The 22,191-nt window shown below is 38.0% G+C and overlaps 1 protein-coding gene across 3 annotated transcripts in view; it reads right to left on the bottom strand.

The window, feature by feature from the left end:
- Nucleotides 1-22,191, bottom strand: part of raraa (retinoic acid receptor, alpha a) — a 209,159-nt gene that overhangs the window by 86,820 nt on the left and 100,148 nt on the right. For all 3 annotated transcript variants that reach the window (XM_067369038.1, XM_067369039.1, XM_067369040.1), the window contains one exon: nucleotides 12,669-13,155. In XM_067369038.1, the coding sequence (XP_067225139.1) occupies nucleotides 12,669-12,816 (148 nt within the window). In that variant the 5' untranslated portion in view covers nucleotides 12,817-13,155. The remainder of the gene's footprint in view (nucleotides 1-12,668; nucleotides 13,156-22,191) is intronic.

The following is a 22,191-nucleotide window of genomic DNA, read 5'->3' as shown; positions in this document are numbered from 1 at the left end:
ATGTATGCTGTATTTGTACTGTCCAGCTATAATACTTGTTTGACTGAACATAGCTGCTTGAGTGTATTCTTAGGATGGTCAGCAAGGGAACTCTCTTGCCGTGAAAGGCACTAATCAGGCCTGACCATGACAAGCAGGGGTGTGACGAGATCTCGTGTCATGATATTTCGCCAGACTAAAATGTGACGAGATTTCTCGTCGAGGCAAAAAGTAGTCTTGTGATATTGCCATGACAGAGTGGTTAGGATGATAAGGAAATAATATGCCACGCTACGTATACATTACGCATCCACTGTTGTTTTGCTTTGTATTTAAATAAAAAACATTTAATTAAGTTGGATAACGGTCACTGCCGCTCCATATTTACAGAGTACGCACAATTGCCGAAAGTGAAAGTAAACGCGAGCGCGCATTCAAACGCAATTTCAATACCCCGCATTTTGAAAGTGGCTCCCTGATGAATGCAAATATCTCTCAATATGAAAGCTATTTTAGGCTGGGCAGTGTAGTTGTAACCATCTCTTAGCTCTGTATCAAAGAAAAATTTTGTTTTATTTGCACTTTGAATATTGAGAGTGTGATGGTTGCACTTGATGTAAAGTGTTACCATAAAAATGAATAACAGTTTTCTCTTAATCTTATTAAGCACAAACAGTAAGGTTTCATTTGTTAACATTAGTTAATGCATTGTGAACTATCATGAACTAACAAATCAATGACTATTTTTATTAATTAAATAAAAATTAAATTTTTATTTTGTTTTTTATTAATACTCACAACAAAATACACAGAATAACAGATAATGATAATGAGAAACAAACAAGATGGCAGTTCTCGTGCAAGTTTCCAATGAATCTCCCGCGAGAACGTCATGAAAGCTTCACGTTGCTCATTTCAATGTGCTTCGACGAACGCAAAGTCTACTCTCATGCAAGCGCTGGTGACAGTTGGTCAGAAGCAAAAAGATGAATAGCCTAAACCATGAGAAAATTTCGGGGTGTACTGTATTTTCTTATAATACAGAATAGCAATGGGATTCCTTCTTAAGATTCATCAGTTGAGAAATGAGAGCAGGAGGAAGCCAAGCGAGAAACAACAACAACCTAAAAATGGACAAAACTTGTTACTTTCTGTCAGGACTTTAGAATTTGAAATGAAAAGTTGATTTAAAAAAATGAATAATAAGTGTTGTAGACCTGTTTTTAATAAAGTTTTAATTACTTACCCTGTAACTACATGAAACAAGAGTGTAACAAGCACCACTTTAATTTACGGCCCGTAATGTCATACTTACCCTGTAACTACATGAAACAAAAGCATATTTCCCTGTGTATTAAAAAAGATTGCAATAGTTCTTTCTACTTGCCTTGAAACTACTTAATCAGTGCACTTTCTCGCTAAATTGATCCCAAACATAAGATTGCTGTCTATCACCTCTTTATTCCCAAGACTTTGCATATTGTTTCCCTATACTTACACATACTTACTGTATAGTTACACTATAATTATTGAAAGTTACGCTGTAAATTCTTTGTAATCATGCAGTACTTTCCGGGCTGTAATCTAAAGCATTACCAAATCTTGTCTCGTCTCGTTCTCGTAAACTCAATATCAAGTCTCGTCTCGTCTCATGAGCTACCTGTCTCGTCACACCCCTAATGACAAGTAACACTACCATTTCTTGATCACTTGGTTTCTGTTTCTGTGGAATCACATTGTGCAGCCCTGCCAACACTGAAATCTCATTAGCCCGAAGTAGCACTCCTCATGTATATTAAACATCAAACATGGACAAGGAGAGACTGTGGAACTTTAGAACCACATATTAAATGACAAATCCCTTAAGTTCCACAAGAAAACCATATAAAACATAGCATCTGGTGAAATATCATGGAAGTCAAGGAAATGGGTATATATATAGGTTTAAGCTCTTCAGTGTGTTGCAACAGCAAACTCTGATCACAAGTTCTTATGTTATATCAACATAGTTAAACAATTTTCCAAAACCATAGTTGCAAACTTGTGTGGTTGGAACTTTCGACCTGTATTTAGAAGGATAGTTTCTTGTTAATATGGACTTACATAGATTATGATCTTGGGCACAATAGGCAAGCTAACATGCAGTACATTCTATCTCATTCATATTTTAGCGTATCATTTTAGTGTTTGCACTTGCATAAATGCACACAGAGTATGATGGAGGAACCCACAATGAATCAACATCAAAAAAGGAAAACAATGGGAAACAAAAGTAGTGAAGTCCTCAGATGTCATGTTCGTTACAGCAGCATTTGTTACGGAATTACATTGGGGAGATAGCTACCACATATATATGAACGTATATGAACCACATATACAAAGGTGTTAAATTGCAAACTGCATGTCAGCGTTATTAAAATAAATGATTGGCTTTTTGATGTTTGCATCCATAAACTATAATAATTTGACTTTAATTGCAATCTCGAATCTTAATTGGCAGAAGTTATTACTCCACCACCTGCATTTTGTCATGTGTATGTTCTGTTTTGGTTTAGTTCTAGTTCCTTTACCTGTTTCTTTCTTCCCATTTTCCTGCCACTAGTTAGTTTCCTCGGTTACTGATTGTGGTCTATATTATACGTGGCTGTTTTGTTAAGCTTTTTCCTGTAATCTCCTGTGTTTTATTTTGTTGAATTTCTGATTAAAGACTGTTTTTGTTCAATTCTCCATCATCATGTGATCTCTACAGCCACAGTAGGTGACAGAACACCGAAACAAAAGAACAGAAAGGATGGACATTCCTGCAGTCCGTCTTCTCCTAATGGAACAGGAGGAGCATTTTCTTCGAGGACCACATGAGGGATTTCATAGATCTAGCATGCTTAATTCACTACCCTGACCGCTCACCTTGTGTCTCTTATTACACCAGCCACAGTGAGCGATCCAAGGCACACCTGCCCATGCAAGGTCCTTAAGGGAGCTTATCAGAATACTTTAAATGGGTGCTGGTGAGATGTGGATCTTCCTACACCATCTGTGCTGAAAAGAAAGACGACACCAGCCCCATTCTGGACCCAGAGCTCGAGCCTACCTCAATGCCAACCCCAAAGCCGTTGCCTGAGCATAACATCGCCCCGGAGCCCGAATCTAACAGTGTGTCTGACCAGGTGAGTAAGCCAGCAATATTGACCGTCCCAGTGGGTGTCCTTGTGGAGTTCAAGGGAATGGATTGAAGCCCCGCCCATACTACTGCTAAGACTGAGCTTAGTCTGGCCTCAGTAAAGTTATTTGAAGATTTAAAAGCGGAAATCTCCCAAAGCCTCCCATCGCCACTGATAGCTCCCAGCTCCAAGTCTCCTGTGTCTCCGCTGGTCCCACCCAGCTCCAAGTCTCCTGCATTTCCACTGGTCCCTCCCATCTCCAAGTCTTCTTCATCAGTGATGGTCCCACCCAGCTTCCCTCTCCCGCCTCCGCTGGCTTCCTTTAGTCCCTCATTTTCTCCTCTGTTAACTGCACTCGGGCTTCTGAGTCTCCAGCTCCACCTAGGCACGTGGATCCCCTGTCTCTGCCTTGGGCCTCCAAGGTAGTCACTCCACCTCGGCCAATCGACAAGTCTGCTCCACCTGGGACCGTCGTCCTTATGGCACATCTGGGCTCCCTCAGCCATCTGTTTCTGCCTTGGTAAATCATCACTCTGCCTGCGAAACAGACTTCTGGGTCTTCAGCTTCATCCCTCCAACCCTTTGGCTCTATCGGGCTGCGCCTTCTTTCCGGCTCCGCCTTGGTCCTCAGTTCCACCAGCTCCACCTCAGTCCTCCAGCGCTCTGGTTTCACCACAGCTGTTTGTCACCATGGCTCCATGCTGCCCAGTCTCTGTGTCTCCTCAGCTCTGCCTGGGTCTCCAACTCTCCTAGCTCCATCTTTGGTAGCTGGACATCTGACCCTGGCTCCTCCCATCATCTGTTCCGCCATGGACGTTTGTCCTGGCTGTGCTTGGGGTCTTCAGCAGTCTCCTCCAATCATCTTCTCCACCCTGGCTCCTCCCTCCCTCCCACCCTCCCCAACTGTTTTTGTTATATTCTCCATCATCATGCAATCTCTACATTCACAGTATGTGACATGTTTCACATCATTAACAACAGCCCTATATTGTTGAACCAACAATTCAAATGACAGAGGTGTGACCATGTAACTGTTTTTTCAAAAAATGTGACTAACTAGTTTATTTCTCCAATAATGAATCGCACTATGGGGGTTAAGCAGCAAGTTATGTGGTTGTACTGAAAATGCACCCCTGAATGGCTTTTTTTTTAATTGGTTGTGTCATACTTTTTAATTGGTTGTGTCATATTATTATTAATATTATTTGCTTTGGTGTGAAGCGACAAATAGCTTGTTGCTGAAATCTTGTCTTATTGTGCTTGATTAAGGAATGATGTAAGTGATGTGAGCAATTTAATCCAAAGACATACAAACAGTCTACTATAAGGAAAACATCTGCTGTGATCAGGTAATGATTTTTTTAAATATATTTACACATTACATTTATTCATATGACAGATGATAAAGCAACCATTCAGCATGAATTACAGCATGCATTCAAGATACTTCTCATATATATCTTTGGCCTGGAAAAAAAGTGCCATGTAATTACATCCAGACTTAGGTCATTGAGAGTCAGATTTTCTTGGAGCCAGAAGTCAGTGTAGGCTTAAGGTAAAAGTTTCAGATGACATCAGATCAGCTGCAGTAGCACATGATGTACACTGAACTCTGTGTGTTCTTGTATACATGGTTTATGAGGACACACATGTGTATAACGATATGGGTATGCTAGTTTAAGGATGGGAAAAATGGTTGGTGCGCCTGACGCATTGTCTAAAAGGGTTGTCCCTATTCTATTAATGAGTCATAGGTGTGTTTTGGGCATAACGTGCAATAAACCAACCAGAGTCTCGTCTCCCATTCCCTTTAAAATCCAGTTGCACTCGCACCATGGCGTATTCGCAATTTACAAGGCGGAATTTGCAAGCGGATAGCTGAATGCATCTATAGTGAGGAAACAGACCATCTAGGATTCCACCAAAGCATTTTTATCTTTATGCACACAATAATAATCTTTTACATTGTAATCCTTTTATTTTTAATATTTGGCATGTTTGTGTGCTGCTGGGCTTCCCTGTGTGTATAATAAGCAGAGTGTACGCGCATTGTGCACCCTCACATAGGTGCATATTACCAACACGCTCTTTAAATAACAAAACAGATACTGCGGCATTGACTTTAGACCAGTTTTCAGTTGGTCAATGGCACAGTCTATTTCAGTTGCCAAAATAGTAATGCGCCAACAATGCACCTGAACACACCTTGTTTTAACTGCCTGGCGCCGCATTGTGCCATATGTATGATAGGGCCCCTATGTTTCAAACCTTTGGTTTACATCAGAGAGCCTTACGAAATCTTTTAATAAACTTTTTTCATTGGTTGTAAACATAGGCAGAGTTACACTTTTTTGCTTGGGGCGAGGATTAAATTGACTACCAATTTTGACACTTCAAAAAGTTCATAAAGAGATCGTAAAACTAATCCATATGAATTGAGCGGTTTAGTCCAAATTTTCTGAAGAGACACAATCACTTTATATGATGAACAGATAGAATTTAGGCTTTTATTCACATATAAACATTCATCAACTCACACATCAGTTGTGGTAAACGGAAGCTCAAGCATGTTTGTTTGACGTGCACGAGAACCAGTGAGGTTCATTCTCATGTGTTCCGAAGCCCTTTCGAACTTTTGAAAAAGAAGTTTGTTCTCGTGCGTGAAGCCAGTTCAGTTGAGCATTTGTTTGTTCGCTGATCAATGTTTATATGTGAATTAAAGCCTAAATTCAATCTGGGTTTAGGGGTAGGGTTGTTAGGGGTAGGGGTAGGGTTAGGCAGTGTAAATGAATAATTGCTGGATCAAAAACAAGCAATTAAAAAGCACTGTGACCGACACTGACCATACAACATCAGTTTTACCGGACATACAATGATGTCTCTAAACGGTGATGGCACAAATAAAGAGCATCATTCATAGGCTTCTGCGCGGCCCTGGCTACATGTATACAGCTACGTTGAGACCAAATATTATTCAGTTGATCAGTGATATTCTTTCTCAGCTTTGACGTCGTTGCCTCTTTCATTACATCGATTTCTGATTCCGACTGATCTAACTCCCACTGCTCATCGTGATACCCATCACAGAAAACTTTCTACATTTTTACAATTTCAAAAAGTTGTTTTTTTATTTACTTATTTATTTATAAGCTGTTTTCCTCATGGGGACATAAAAATGTCCCCATAACATCAAGGATTTTTGGGTTATTGCCATATGTGGAGACATTTTTTCCCCACAACCAACCACACACACTGGTCACTGAGACTTTGGACATGGGCCAGGGTCTCATATACCTGACACTCTTTATGCAACTTGCTCAAAGATGTGTGTGTGTGTGCGCATTAAATGAAACATGAGTAATGTGAATATACAGCAATGTGTCTCAAGTTACACCATAAACCATCCACAAAAACAAGTCTACCATCCATTTCTTGATGCTTCTGCACTTATTAACACAACACACGCCCAACAGCTGTTAAACAACACTCTCCACAAATCACAGTAAATATTTTAAATTGAAAAAATCCAGATACAATTTTAAAGACATACAAAAAGAGCATTGCGCAATGCAAAAACAACACGCTTCTATAAATAAACAGAACAACAAAACAAACACATGAGAGCTGCTTTGACAGGCATGAGTTTCTCAATATTAATAAACTATGGTGACTGTGTGTGTAAGAGTTCCTTTTCACGTTTAGTCTGGTTTCAACCACCCACATGGACCCTCTCTCAACAGGGACCACCAAGACTAGCAAAACCACCTGCTCCACTAACACAAACATACACATACCTTAAAGTGACCACATTCACCACATCCACCTAGCTATTTATTTACACACAGAACACACCAACCAAAAACAGCAAATAACACACATACACAAAATTCTTGCCATAGTTTTACATTACAACATAAAAACTCATTTGAAATACTAGTTAGCTTCTACTTATTAATGCATCACATTTTTTCAGAACAAAGTTCAGCACAAATCCCACCCTGCTGCCAATTTCATTGGTTATGGTTAGGGTGTAGGGTAGGGTTTTGCATTGTGATTGAAATGACCAATAAAATCTTTAGAATTACTGTGAGGGTGGAGTTTGCACTGAACTGGTTTGGCAGGGGGAAAAAAAAATTGTGATTAGCACAGTTTTCATCTGGAACAAAAACAATGCAACTAATAATAATACAGCAAATAAAACTCTACTTAATATGTGACTTAAAGTGCCCTATTATGATATTTGAAAGGTCCCTAATTTTGTTTTGAAGGTCTCCTATTCTTACATTAGGTTTACCTGCATCCATGTTCAAAAAAAAAACATATATAATATACATTGCACGTCTCTCTTAGCTCCTCCTTTCCATGTGCCTACTCTGCTCTGATTGGTCAGATGGCCCAATCTGTTGTGACTGGTCTAAAGCATGTTGGAAACAAAACGCCTATTGCAATATCTGAATTTCCCTTGTATTAACATACACAGTGATCGAATTACACAGAAACACTCGTTACAACTAACATATATACAGACCTTTTTTTTTTTTTTTCCTCGATGGGGGTGCTTAATAAACTGGTAAACTTTATATTTGTTAAACAACTACGATAAACTGTAATGAAGTATGTGCTCTCCCCTACCAGTATCGCTCTGGAGACTATAAGCTGGATCACGAACAGTTGGTTCTGATCCATCCTTGAGTAACAATTTTTTTAGCAAAACCTGTTTTGCATTGTCCCTTTGCATTGACACTCTTTCAAAAGCAGTCTGAAGTGAAATGATTTGTGCAGACATTTTCTTGCTTACGAGACGTTGTCGGTACAGCTGCTCGCAGAGAAAAAAGCGGACAGCGTACAATTCTCTGAGGGCGGAAAATATGGTAATACAGGACTGTCAGTCAGCGACCGTGGGCAGGGCTTGAGCAGTGAGCGGCATGTCTAATGAGACTGCTTTGGTTTAATGGGGATTTAAAAAAAGGAGTGGGTGTAATTTTATCATTGCAGGGTGGTTGTGTCCAAATGTGAAAGTGAATTTTGCATAAAAGGTGCCCTTAAATACTCATAGGACGTGCTGTCTGATAGGCAGCTTTCTGTGCGTGTGCTTCGGATGTGTGCGAAAACCATTTATCAGAAATTTATCAGAAGCTTTAAAACGCATGCAAATAACAACTTTCATGATGACAAAGAACTGCAATGTCACAAGAGAGTGGCTGTGATAGAGATAATCAAAACTAAACAGATGTTTTGTTAGTTTTTATCAGAGTATTCAAGGCATGAGCTATACAGGCTCTGCTCTCTTCTGGAAAGTGACAGGGGAGCAGCAGCTCATTTTATTAAAGATACATGCAAGAAAACAGCATGTTTTTGTTTTCTCTTAAAAACGGGCATTTACAACATGGTATGATAAATGATCTGTGGGGTATTTTGAGCTGACACAGACATATTCTGGGGACACCAGAGACCTTTATTACATCTTGTAAAAAGGGACATAATAGGTCCCCTTTAAATGTAAAAATTACAACCTATTCAGTGCCAACCTATTCAAAGTGAAACATTTCAGAGAGAGAAAAAAAAAAACCTGGAATTAGTAACTGCACACGTGTGATGATTAGTTTGATGATTAGTTAAAGGTGCCCTAGAACTTTTTTTTAAAAGATGTCATATAAATCTAAGTTGTCCCCTGAATGTGTCTGTGAAGTTTCAGCTCAAAATACCCCATAGATTGTTTTTTTAATTCATTTTTTTAACGGCCTATTTTGGGGCATAATTAGAAATGAGACGATTCAGGGTGTGTGGCCCTTTAAATCTGGTGTTCCACGTCCCAAGAGCTTGCCCTTGCCTTAAACAACATTAAAAAAGTTCAAACAGCTAATATAACCCTCAAAATGGATCTTTACAAAGTGTTCATCATGCAGCATGTCTAATCGCGTAAGTACAGTGTTTATTTTGATGTTTACATTGATTCTGTATGAGTTTGATGGTGCTCCATTGCTAACGGCTAATGCTACACTGTTGGAGAGATTTATAAAGAATGAAGTTGTGTTTATGAATTATACAGACTGCAAATGCTTAAAAATGAAAATAGCGACGGCTCTTGTCTTCGCGAATACAGTAAGAAACAATGGTAACTTTAACCACTTTCAACAGTACATTAGCAACATGCTAACGAAACATTTAGAAAGGCAATTTACAAATATCACTAAAAATATCATGTTATCATGGATCATGTCAGTTATTATTGCTCCATCTGCCATTTTTTGCTATTGTCCTTGCTTGCTTACCTAGTCTGTTGATTCAGCTCTGCACAGATCCAGACGTTCTGCCCTTGTATAATGCCTTTCATAATGTTGGGGACATGGGCTGGCATATGTAAATATTGGGGGCGTACACCCCGACTGTTATGTTGAGATTCGCCTGTTCTTCGGAGGTCTTTTAAACAAATGAGATTTATATAAGGAGGAGGAAACAATGGTGTTTGAGACTCACTGTATGTCATTTCCATGAACTGAAATCTTGTTATTTAACTATGCCGAGGTAAATTCAATTTTTGAATCTAGGGCACCTTTAAAGGCACAGTATGTAGATGTTTGCCACTAGAGGTCGCCTATTCAAAACAAAGACGTAGCATGATGACACCGAGTTTGAGCGCGGAATCTTGGGAGATGTCATCTTCACCTCACAGCCGGTGGAAAAGAATCGGGATGGGACTCAGGCAGAAATCATGTTAATGGATGTTCGGCAGCTGCTGTGAGACACTTGCTGCACACTGCAGTAAACCAGATCAATTTTAGAACATCATATTAATAAATGCTGGGTGGCTTGCGCTGATAAATGGCATGCAATTCATTTTAAAACATATTGTATGATGGAGAAAATGCTGTATTACTGTTATTAAAAAGGCATGTTGAAACATGGTACTCTCGGAAAATCAAGAAAACTATACGGTGGCCGAGAGAGCTCAACGCGCTGCAAATGAGAAAACATCTTCATCAGTTTGACAACACATATGCGCTGCAAACTCCACAACACTTACAAATAGTGAAACGCGCTGCAAATAAAGAAAACATCTTCATCAGTTTGACAACACATATGCGCTGCAAACTCCACAACACTTACAAATAGTGAAACGCGCTGCAAATAAAGAAAACATCTTCATCAGTTTGACAACACACGCGCTGCAAACTCAACAACACTTACAAATAGTGAAACGCGCTGCAAATAAAGAAAACATCTTCATCAGTTTGACAACACATGCGCTGCAAACTCCACAACACTTACAAATAGTGAAACGCGCTGCAAATAAAGAAAACATCTTCATCAGTTTGACAACACATGCGCTGCAAACTCCACAACACTTACAAATAGTGAAACGCGCTGCAAATAAAGAAAACATCTTCATCAGTTTGACAACACACATGCGCTGCAAACTCCACAACACTTACAAATAGTGAAACGCGCTGCAAATAAAGAAAACATCTTCATCAGTTTGACAACACACGCGCTGCAAACTCCACATGTTTTCTTTATTTGCAGCGCGTTTCACTATTTGTAAGTGTTGTGGAGTTTGCAGCGCATGTGTTGTCAAACTGATGAAGATGTTTTCTTTATTTGCAGCGCGTTGAGCTCTCTCGGCCACCGTAAAACTAGATTTAAACAATAAAACTAAATGTGTTGAGATATAACAATAATTAGTTTTCTGTCTATAAATGTAACCAAACAGTTGTTAATTAATATATTTGTTAATAAATATATAAATTAATATATTAAAGCGTCTTTGGTGTTTCCATGGTTTCTACAAAATAAAACTGGAAATCAAGGGTAACACAGGCATGACGTCACTAATCGGCACAGCCACATAATCAATAGTGTGCACACACTGCACATTTATCCAGTTATGGTGATAGGAGAGATGTAAAACTAGCACAGCTCTTTAAATGTCCAGTTTAGCATTCCAAAAATACATTGCAGAAAAATATAAAGTAGTTAATAATAGGTTAATAAAAGTAATATGACTGTTTGTGTAAAAGGGAAAGCTGTGCAGTGTTCTCACAGGAAGAGCTTGTGTCCTGCACTCTGAGTCTGTGAGTCTGTTTACAGGCAGGAAATGTTTGTTCTGTGAAGGGGAAGGAAGCACCTCTCTTAGTAAACACAGTACATAACATCATTTGCCATAAAAGCCTCATATACACACTCTTTTGCCTGAAAGAGGAAGTGATTTGTATCGCAATTCCATTTCTTGTGAAGAGCCATCAGTGCAAGATTCATCACCCATTAACACAACATTCGAATGATTTCAGCTTGAGCTCTGATCCTGCAGTTTTCAATTAACCATCACAAACATTGATAGGATTCAGTCTGGATCCCAGCACCGTACATTTGTCAGTAAACAATTTGTAACACACAAACAATGCAATGTATTTACTGAACACACTGTGCAAACATTCACAGTGCAGGGTGAAAAAATGCGAATCCTTAGTATAATGATGTCTCAGAAAGCTAACTGGAGTCAGGCGCCAGCTAATCCAGAGTCCAAACAATGACGCAAGGTTAGTTTCAAGAAGTTTGTTATTGGCAAGAAGCATTACCGGTCACATTTTATATTAGGTGTCCTTAACTACTATGTACTTACAAAATAAGTACAATGTATTTATTGCGTTCATACTGTATTGCAAAACACTTTTGCTGCTATTGAGGTGGGATACGGGTATGGTGAGGGATAGATTTTGTGGTATTGTTAGTTTTAAGGGTGGGTTAAGGGGTAAGAGAAGGGTCAACAGTGTAATTAACACCAAATTGCAGTGTTGTAGTCGAGACCAGGTCACTCGAGTCAGAGTTCAGCCAGAGACCTGCATAGGTTGAGTTCGAGTCAAGACAGAGACCTAAAGATGGTCTGAATGATTCAGAATAAAGTGAATAAAGTCTTGTTTTGCCTCAATGTCATACAAACATCCACAGCGCATACACAGGATGCTTCAGTCCAGAGACACACAAATTGGAACAGACCACAAAATGCAGTACTCATGACCAAACTCTGTCTTGAGTCTGAGACAAGGTCATGTCCAAATGCTACTGAATACACCAAGACATAAAAAAAATATATAGAGACTCAGTCTCTAGACAGAGTACTACAACACTGCCAAGTGACCAAGTGTACTGTGAACACAAGGAGATCCATGTGTAAAATGAAAGTGTAGGACTGGGTGGGCAACTGTGGCCCACAAGATCCACTTTCATGTTTAGCTTAGCACCAGAAATAGTCTTATTATTGGGAGATGAGTGGGTCTGTGGCTCTAACATTGAAGAAACTATAGCGGCTAACTTGAATCATGTGAGGCACCTCAGCCTATCATATAATGGCAGTACACCAGCCTGGTGTAAGAAATATACTACAAATGGAATGTCATATAAAAGCTTTTTGTGATGCACTCAACATCACAGTTTATCTCAACGCTCAACACAAAATGGAATCCTAACACATTAAAACCAATCATGCTTCACTGAGCAGGAGATCTTAAAAGAGTTCAATGTGATACTCACTGGCTGGTGAAGGTGTGCTGTATCCACTGAGGGGTAGAGTGGGTAGAGAGGGTGGAGAAAGCCCCCCCAGCATGTGCGGGAAGAAATAGGAATAGTGGGCCATTTGGAAGCCATTGAGGTGTGGGCTGGGGTTGCCCTTACCAGACATGGCCACCACTAGAGTTCGCCCACAGTCACACGGAAGAATCCAAAATTATGCTCAACTTGGATGCTTTGCAGGTATTATTCAACCATAAGGGCATCCAAAGGATGTACTTTGACGTGCTTGTTTATTCCGTTTGATGCTGGTAGATAAAAAATGGTGATTCTAGACAGATGGATGGAGGAGTTGCTCTAATTTCCTGCTGAGAGGTTTTTTGTTGGATGTGATTCCCATATCACACAGGACAACTGATTTTATTTCCAAACAAACTTGATTCCGTTTAATGAATCCAACAGTCGGTACATCTTACTTGATGTGCTCCACTTCTGGCTTCCTTTAGAATTCCTACAGGTTAAAAAAAGAAAGAGATTAATTGAAATGTATGCTTTTTGGAATGCAATAAAAGCAGTGGTTCACCCCAAAATTCCCGTCATCATTTACTGACCCTGATTTCGTTCCAACTTTTCCTTTACAGTTTATATTGTGACCATGTCTTTGAAGCTCCAAAAATAAAATCACCATATAGTCCACAAAAAAATGTAATCATTATATAGGTACAATATATATATTCATATATATTATATATACATATATACTAGGGCTGGGGCGATATGTCGAATGCTTTTGTCACGCGCATTTCGTCAGTAAAGCCGGTTCCCTGATTGCCGCTAAATCGCCATCACCTGCTTTCAAATGAAGCGGCATTTAATAGACAGAGCCGTAGTTCACTGATAAGCCACGAAATATCGCGTTCAATATCGATATGAATCGCCGTCGATATTGAACGTGATATTGCGAGGCTTATCTGTGAACTATGGCTCTGTCTATTAAATGCCGCTTCATTTGAAAGCAGGTGATGCCGATTTAGCGGTAATCAGGGAACCGGCTTTACTGACGAAATGCATATATATATATATATATACATATAAATTGTAATCATTATATATATATATATATATATATATATATATATATATATATATATATATATATATATATATATATATATATATATATATATATATATCCAGTCAGTGTCATGGAAGCAACAGGCGAACTTAAATGCAGAGTCAACACACACGAGCCCTGAAATGAGATCACTTTCACTTGAGACTTGCGTCTTCACTAAACTTTGTCATATGTTTTAAGGCTTGCCAGTTTGGACATTCAAGCAATTTTAGACCATCGGATTATATTATATCTACCGCACTCGTGCAGTTGCATTGTGGCAAAGAACAATCATACAGACAGTAGCTGCAAATTACGTGAAGATTGCACACACAGAGAGGAGCGCAGAAACTCGTTGTCAATGTTGTCCTGTGATTTATCACTAAAGTAGCTTAGAAACTCAAAAGTAATAACATATATTTTTCTACTTTTGAAGTAACTATCTACAACCCACAGCTTCACAATTAATAGAGAGATGGTATGACTAATTCACACATGTAATCGCTCTCATTAATGAATTCAAATAAATGTACTAGTATCGTGCTAATTCATCTGTATCTGATTTACAACGAGCAAAAATCTGTAAGAATGTGTAGTTTTGAATGTGATCATTAGAAACCATGCGACAAGATATACATTAAATGTTATAATTTCAAATTAAAGATGCTCTATGTAAGTTTTCGACTGTACTAAAGCATAAAAAAACCACAATATGTTTGCAGATAACATGCTCAGTTCACATATTGGTTTCTCTGAAAACCATTGCTACAGACTTTTACTTTGAAAATTCCGTGTTGGAATTTCTGTTTTTGTTTCAGTCTGTGCAAGACTGCACATTGCTAATTTACCCAATAGTATTTCAACACCCCAGGTTGCCAGTTGGTGGAAAACACATGCCGCGAATTGCAGCCATGGAGGCCAGCGAACAAACTGGGTCAGAGATTGCAGATTCTACCTGACCTAAAAAGCCTCAGCATCCATCTATGAATGGGAGCATATTAAAACGTGATATCATCTCATCATAAATCAATAAATCAACAAATTATCTTACAGTGTGTAAGTCTCCTCATCTTTCAATGTCAATTGAGCTAGCTCCTGTTGCATGTCTTCAAACTGGCAACCCGCGAGGGGGTCAAGTCTGAGGAGGAGGGGGCGGGGCAAAACAATATTTTGAATTTGGAATGCAGTACCCATTTCAACCACTAGCTGTCATTCTTACATATAGCACCTTTAAGTAAATGAGTCAACTGCATTAAATGCGATTTAAAACATAATTGACCATAAATAAATATTTGTAGATTAAATAAGGGCTTTGTAAACATTTGTACTTCTGTAAAGCTGTTCATAGGTAAATTACGTTTTAGATACTGTCAGTTTGTATTGTACATTCTAGTGTCTATGCACTATGGTACAGCCATTACATAAAATACATAGGAATACTCAATAAATCATGCCCTCAACTCTTAACACATTCTTACCACATTGACTTAATGTTGCCTTAAGATGTCTCTTAAAATCCTTTCATACAGTCTTAAACATAGCAACAACAAGCACCAAAAACGTAGAATCTGCAAGAAACTAACAAAGATCTATGTGAATTTGACAGAAATGAATCACCCTTTCTGTAATTAAAATAAATCCTACTCATTTGATTAAATCATGTGAACTGATGTGTGTGACGCTATCAGTTTATTGAGAATTCCGTCACGTGGTGATGCAACACCTGACTCCATAAGAAAGAACATTTGTCTCTAACACACCACATCATTTCATAAGATTACTTACGTCAATCTCATCCTTAAACTCACAGCATAAGGACATCAAGTCATCTGTTCCTCTTTTATTGTTGGCCAGGCATGGTCATAGATATTTCATCCATCTGAGAACATGTTTATGGGCTCAAGTCAATGTTAAGAGGCCTGTCTTTTTTTATGTGGGAACTTCTTTGTAACTACACAAAGCGTGGACTTCTACCTGTGCTATAATGCTAAAGTCACAATGAACTAAACCTAAAACCATAAAAAAAAATCTTCATTACTTGAAATAAATGTTAACTGAAATTAAAAATAAATATATAAAAAATAAAAACTAGTTTTATTTCATCTAGTTTCCAAGCTTTAGCTTAACCTGATGTACTAAAATAACTAAAACAGAAATAAAAAAAACTTTAGACATTTAAAGGTGCCCTAGATTCAAAAATTTAATTTACCTCGGCATAGTTGAATAACAAGAGTTCAGTACATGGAAATGACATACAGTGAGTCTCAAACTCGATTGTTTCCTCCTTCTTATATAAATCTCATTTGTTTAAAAGACCTCCAAAGAACAGGCGAATCTCAACATAACACCAACTGTTACGTAACAGTCGGGGTGTACGCCCCAATATTTGCATATGCCAGCTCATGTTCAAAGCATTACACAAGGGCAGGACGTCTGGATGTGCACAGCTGAATCATCAGATTAGGTAAGCAAGCAAGGACAACAGTGAAAAATGGCAGATGGAGCAATAATAACTGACATGATCCATGATATTAGGGCTGCACGATTAATCGCATGCGATTGTCATGCGTGTCTCATCAGTAAAGCCGGTTCTGTGATTAGCGGTAAATGTCCATCACCTGCTTTCAAATGAAGCGGCACTTAATATACAGAGCCGTAGTTCGCGGACAAGCTACGCAATATCGTGTTCATAATCGCAGATGAATCGCCTTCAAGCCCAGCCTAGATGAAAAAAATTAATGCAAAAGTAACTTATAGACCTTATGCGCCAGAGAAACAAGTGTGCCGCCACCTTTATAATATTGTCTTTGAACTTCCATTTTTGCGGTAGCTCAAAGACTAACTAGCTGGTGAAGGGGATTTACTTGTTTTAGAGTTAATGAAAGTTATCATGAGTATTGTAATTTTTAAAGCACATCTTAACAAATGTCAGTAGACCGGAAAGATTTTAAAACGAGCAGTTAATTCATAAATACATACAGCAAGATCGAGTGCAGCGGATGAAAAGGGGTGGGGCTACATAAGGTCTATTACATGGCGCTGTGGAAAACTTGATTTTGATTGGTCAATCACGCCATCCAGCGGTATGTTATTCCCTAATAACAAACAGATAACACAGGCTCAGCTGGGTTACTGAACTCAGCAGAGCTAGAAAGTTTTTTCTTCATTGAAGTTTTGTGTTTGGTGAGCTAGTAAAATATCAAAACTCAGTCAAATCAATATTTTATGTACAGTTATTTAATTATGCCATCCAGTATCATGGACTCACTCTTTCTTGTTTCATACAAATGCAGCTGCTGCCATTTTGTGACTATTGTTTTGTACACTGTTGGATTATAAGATAACAAACAGGTATGATTTTAAACAGTTTCATCTCATATCAATATCTCTTATCCCCATAATCATTAATGAGGCAAAATGCTGTTTAATAACTAGTGTTATTCTGAGATAACAACCGGCTGGATGTACATTATCCAATACATAACACATTATATTTCCATAAAAAGTAACGAAGTAACACAATTACAGTGCTCTGTGTAAATGAGTGTGTAAAGTAACATTTTAAACAATATCTCAATGAACGCAAAAACAATTTCCAAAATGTTGACAAGACTAAGTTTTATATAACATCTGTTTAACTTATAACATGAAAGTAAGGTTAATAATATAACTTAGAGAACTACATTTTCAGTTTTACTCAAATTAGGGTGATGCAAAAATGAGTACACCCTACTGAAAGTCGCTGGAGCAAGGCTAAATTTTAGACTACAAATGTCTAATTTAACAAGAATTCAAACATAGGTGAGTCTAATTATTCATTACACAGATGTTCAGCAGACAGTTGTCTATAAAAGGGTGTTTAAACCCCTTCCCATTTCATGCTGTCAGCAATGGCACCACATGGAAAAGAAATGTCACAAGACCTGAGAAAGAAAATAATTTATTTTCACTAGAAAGGTGAAGGCTTAAAGAAGATCAGCAAAGCTTTACTTTTCAGTCAGAATACTGTAGTAAAAGTGGTACAAAAATGTAAAAAAGATGGAACTGCAACCATCTCACAGAGACGCCCAGGTTGTCCACGGAAGTTAACACCTCGACAGGAGCGTCTTCTGATGAGAAGGGTTGAAAAAAATCGGCATGCAAGTTCACTACAGTTATCTAAAGAAGTAGAAAGCCAAACTGGGGTGATTATTTCCCGTGTCACAATATGGCGTACACTGCAGAGGAATGGCATGCATGGGTGCCGTCCACGAAAGAAGCCTCTCCTAAAGCCCAGGCTCAAAAAAGCCAGCCTAGAGTTTGTCAGGGCCCATGCTGACAAAGATGAAGACTACTGGGACTCTATATTCTGGAGTGATGAGACCAAGATAAATGTTTTCGGAACTGATGGTTTCAAAATTGTATGGCATCGCAAAGGTGAGGAATACAAAGAAAAATGCATGGTGCCTAAAATGAAACATGGTGGTGGCAGTGTCCTTATGTGGGGCTGCATGAGTGCTGCTGGTGTCGGGAGCTGCATTTCATTGATGGCATTATGAATTCACAGATGTACTGCTCTATACTGAAAGAGAAGATGCTACCATCACTCCGTGCCCTTGATCGTCGTGCACTTTTCCAGCATGACAATGATTCTAAACACACATCTAAGGCCACTGTTGGATTTCTGAAGAAGAACGGGGTGAAAGTGATTCAGTCTGATCTGAACCCAATCGAACATCTATGGTGAATTCTGAAGAGACTTTCCATCCAGCATCCAGTCTCTAAAAGAGGTCATTCTTGAAGAATGGAAAAAGATAGATGTTGCAAAATGTCGCCAACTTGTTCATTCCATGCCTAGAAGACTTGGTGCTGTCATTAAAAATCATGGAGGCCATACAAAGTACTAGATGTAGTAGATTTTGTTGTGGGGTGTACTTATTTCTGCATCACCCTAATTTGAGTAAAACTGAAAAATGTGTAATCTAAGTTATATTATTAACCTCACTTTCATGTTATAGGTTAAACAGATGTTATATAAAACTTAGTCTTGTCAACATTTTGGAAATTGTTTTTGTGTTCATTGCGGTATTGTTTAAAATGTTACTTTTCAAAGGGGGTGTACTCATTCACGCTGAGCACTGTAATTACTTTTTAGGGAGTAACCGAATATTGTAATGCATTACTTTTAAAAAGAAACTTTCCCCAACACTGCAAATAAAATATTTAATCTTTTTTTGTGTTTTATTCTTATTGTTTATATATATATATATATATATATATATTGGGAAGTGTGAAATCCTGATGCTCTGCCAACAACACAAATATATTCATATATATTTTATTTTAATTTATGATTTTATGATTTATATTAGCTTATTATTATTATTAGCTTTTCATTGACTCACAAACACAGGTTAAAGGTGGGCCATCTATTAAACAGCCATATACAAAAGTTAGTTCTGGTCCTCTAGTATTTTTTTAATGAGAAATTGGTAAGCTATATTTGTGTGAATAAGGAATCATGTCAAGTTGATGTAAGTTGATATAAGTGATATAAGACAGCAAAAGCGAGAAATGTAATTAAAATAACACCAACAGACCTTGAGACTGTAAAAGCTTCCAAATTGGGTCTACAGGGAACTACCCACTCACACACCATATGTAAATACAGATACATGCAAACTTGAATTTCATTCATTTGGGCACTGCTGAAGCCTTTTTCAAACCAGAGCCAAGGACACAGTCTGTGCACACTGCACACACACAAACACTGTGAGCTATGTTTAGCTTCAAGCCAGATTCCTGGACAAACAGTATATCATGATGTTAAGGTCAAATAAACAAATATGAGTCATGTGTTTTTATATAGATTTCACATGTTTCTGCATTTGAATGTGTTTGTTGCTTGTTATTAGAATCACTGGATGTGTCTATGATACAGGAAGTGCAAATATAGGGCAGTGTGAAATCTTGATGCTCTGCCAACAACACACACACACACATTTGTTTTTTTGTGAATTGTAGGGACATTCCATAGGCGTAATGGTTTTTATACTCTACAAACCTTATTTTCTATCACCCTACACCAATCCTACACCTAAACCTACCCATCACAGAAAACTGTGCACATTTTTACTTTCTCAAAAAACTCATTCTGTATGATTTATAAGCCTTTTGAAAGATGGGGACATGGGGTAGTGTCCTCATAAGTCACCCTCTCCTTTTAATACCTATGTCATCCCATGTCATTATACAAATTTTTGTCCTGATATGTCACAAAACCACAATCACACACACACACACACACACACACCGCCCTCTAGGCACTCCTGCCTGTCAGACGAGAAGGACCCCTTGACATTTGTGCCTCTATTAGAAAGGTCAACCTTTAATTACGTGAAATGCCAGCAAGCATGCACCTGCAGAAATACACTTGTCGTGATCTGTGATGTGTGTGCATGGTCTTAGGGGATGACTAGTGTTCTAGGGAGAACCTTGGTATTGATACGCTAAAGGGAGCCTTATTCAACAGCTCTCTCTCTCTCTGAATTAATCATCTACCACTGGTATTGTCCATGAATGGTACCAAATTCAGCAGCCCTGGAATGAATTCATCAGAATGGGACGGAATTCAGCAGCTTTGGACCAAATTCAACAGTGCTAAACAACATTCAGCATCTCTGGTCCAGATTCAGAAGGTCTGGATTGAATTCAGCAGCACCAGACTGAATTTAGCAGCTCTGGACAAATTTTAGTATCATGATATTTATAAGAAACTTTTAGAATCTCATGCTTATATACTACTGGTCAGTAAGAATTATTTTTTTTTAAAAGAAGTTAATTACATTAAAAGATTTAACTTCTTAGTTAAAATCAGTAAAAAAAAAAAGTCATGTGATTTCAGTAAACGAGACTTCATTACATCATAAGTGTTTCGAAATTTCAATGGTTCACCATGGGGGGTGTGAAGATTCGTAAAGCTTTGAAGCTTCATGAAGCAGTGTTTTGAAATTGCCCATCACTAGATATTGTTGAATAAAGTCTCATTGCTTCATAACATTAAGGTTGAACCACTGTAGTCACACAAACTGTTTTAAATATGGCTTTACTATCTTTCTGGGCATCTGAAAGTGTTAATTATCTTGCAGGCAATGGAGGTCTCACCTAGCCATCGGATTTTATCAAAAATATCTTAATTTGTGTTCCGAAGATGAACAGTCTTACGGGTGTGGAACGACATGAGGGTGAGTAATTAATGACAGAATTTTCATTTTTGGATGAACTAACACTTTAAAGGATTGAACCACCGGAATAGGAAAGCGGTATGGGACAATTTCCAAATTGAGGGGGAGTAAACATGACTTGCTCCAATTAATTTCAAACCCAGAGAGTGATCCAAAATGGTCAAATAAATTCAACACCTGAGACATAGAATGTGATGGTTTCTCCAAAAACAATAAGATGTCATCAGCAAACAATGAAATTTGATGGTATGTTTTCCTTACAATTATTGGAGAGATTTGTGATTGTCGGACAGCTTGTGCTAAGGGTTCCAGGGATAAGGCAAACAACAAAGGAGAAAGCAGGCAACCCTGACGAGTACCTTGAGTATAAAGAATGGATTCGAACAAACTGAACCAGTGAGAACAGCAGCTGCTGGATTGGAGTACAGAACTTTAATCATGTTTGTAAAACTCGATCCTAAACCCAGATGCTGTAGAATAAATACCACCCGTAAATAGTTCCATTCTAGTTGGTCAAAAGATTTCATCACATCCAGAGATAATACTGTGCAAGGGGAAGTCAACAAACTCGCTGAATTAACAATATGACATAACCTGCGCAAGTTATCCAAGGCGGAACGAGATTAAATAAACCCTGTCTGGTCATAATGAACTAACCAACCTGTTAGGCCAGGCCAACACAAATTGTAATATTTTTAAAACAATATAACTGTTTTTATTGTATTTTTGATCAAATAAATTGGTGAGCGTAAGAGGCTTGAAATACGTGAAACATAAATATCATTCTCAAGGACAAAATCTAAATGATGCATTCAACACAAACACAATAATAATAATAAAAAAAAAAATAATGCTAATAACTAAATAGAGCATAGAAATAAGAACATGCTGCACAATAAACAATATGTATAAAAGTAAAGAATTTACAGCTATAAATGGTATTAAACATACAAATATAAGCTTATCACAAAAAAAATTGTTGCCTACTTTAAAATGTATACAAATACATAAGTCACTTTGTAGATAATTATGTGATAATTATGACAATACATAAGTAGGTCACTTTGATTAATTATGTCTTTATTTTTCTCTGTGTCCTTCATCATTCTTTTAAGCACTTTCTTTATTGAAATGTCAAACAGGCTTTTAAAAACGTCTTTCTGTTGCCTGTCTCACTGTAGACACAATGACAAAGAAAGCTTTCGGCCTG

Source organism: Chanodichthys erythropterus, chromosome 19 (assembly GCF_024489055.1).
Source record: "Chanodichthys erythropterus isolate Z2021 chromosome 19, ASM2448905v1, whole genome shotgun sequence".
In the NCBI taxonomy this organism is placed as follows: domain Eukaryota; kingdom Metazoa; phylum Chordata; class Actinopteri; order Cypriniformes; family Xenocyprididae; genus Chanodichthys; species Chanodichthys erythropterus.
Note: the sequence above shows the minus strand (reverse complement) of the source record. Positions and strands in the feature narration are given on the sequence as shown.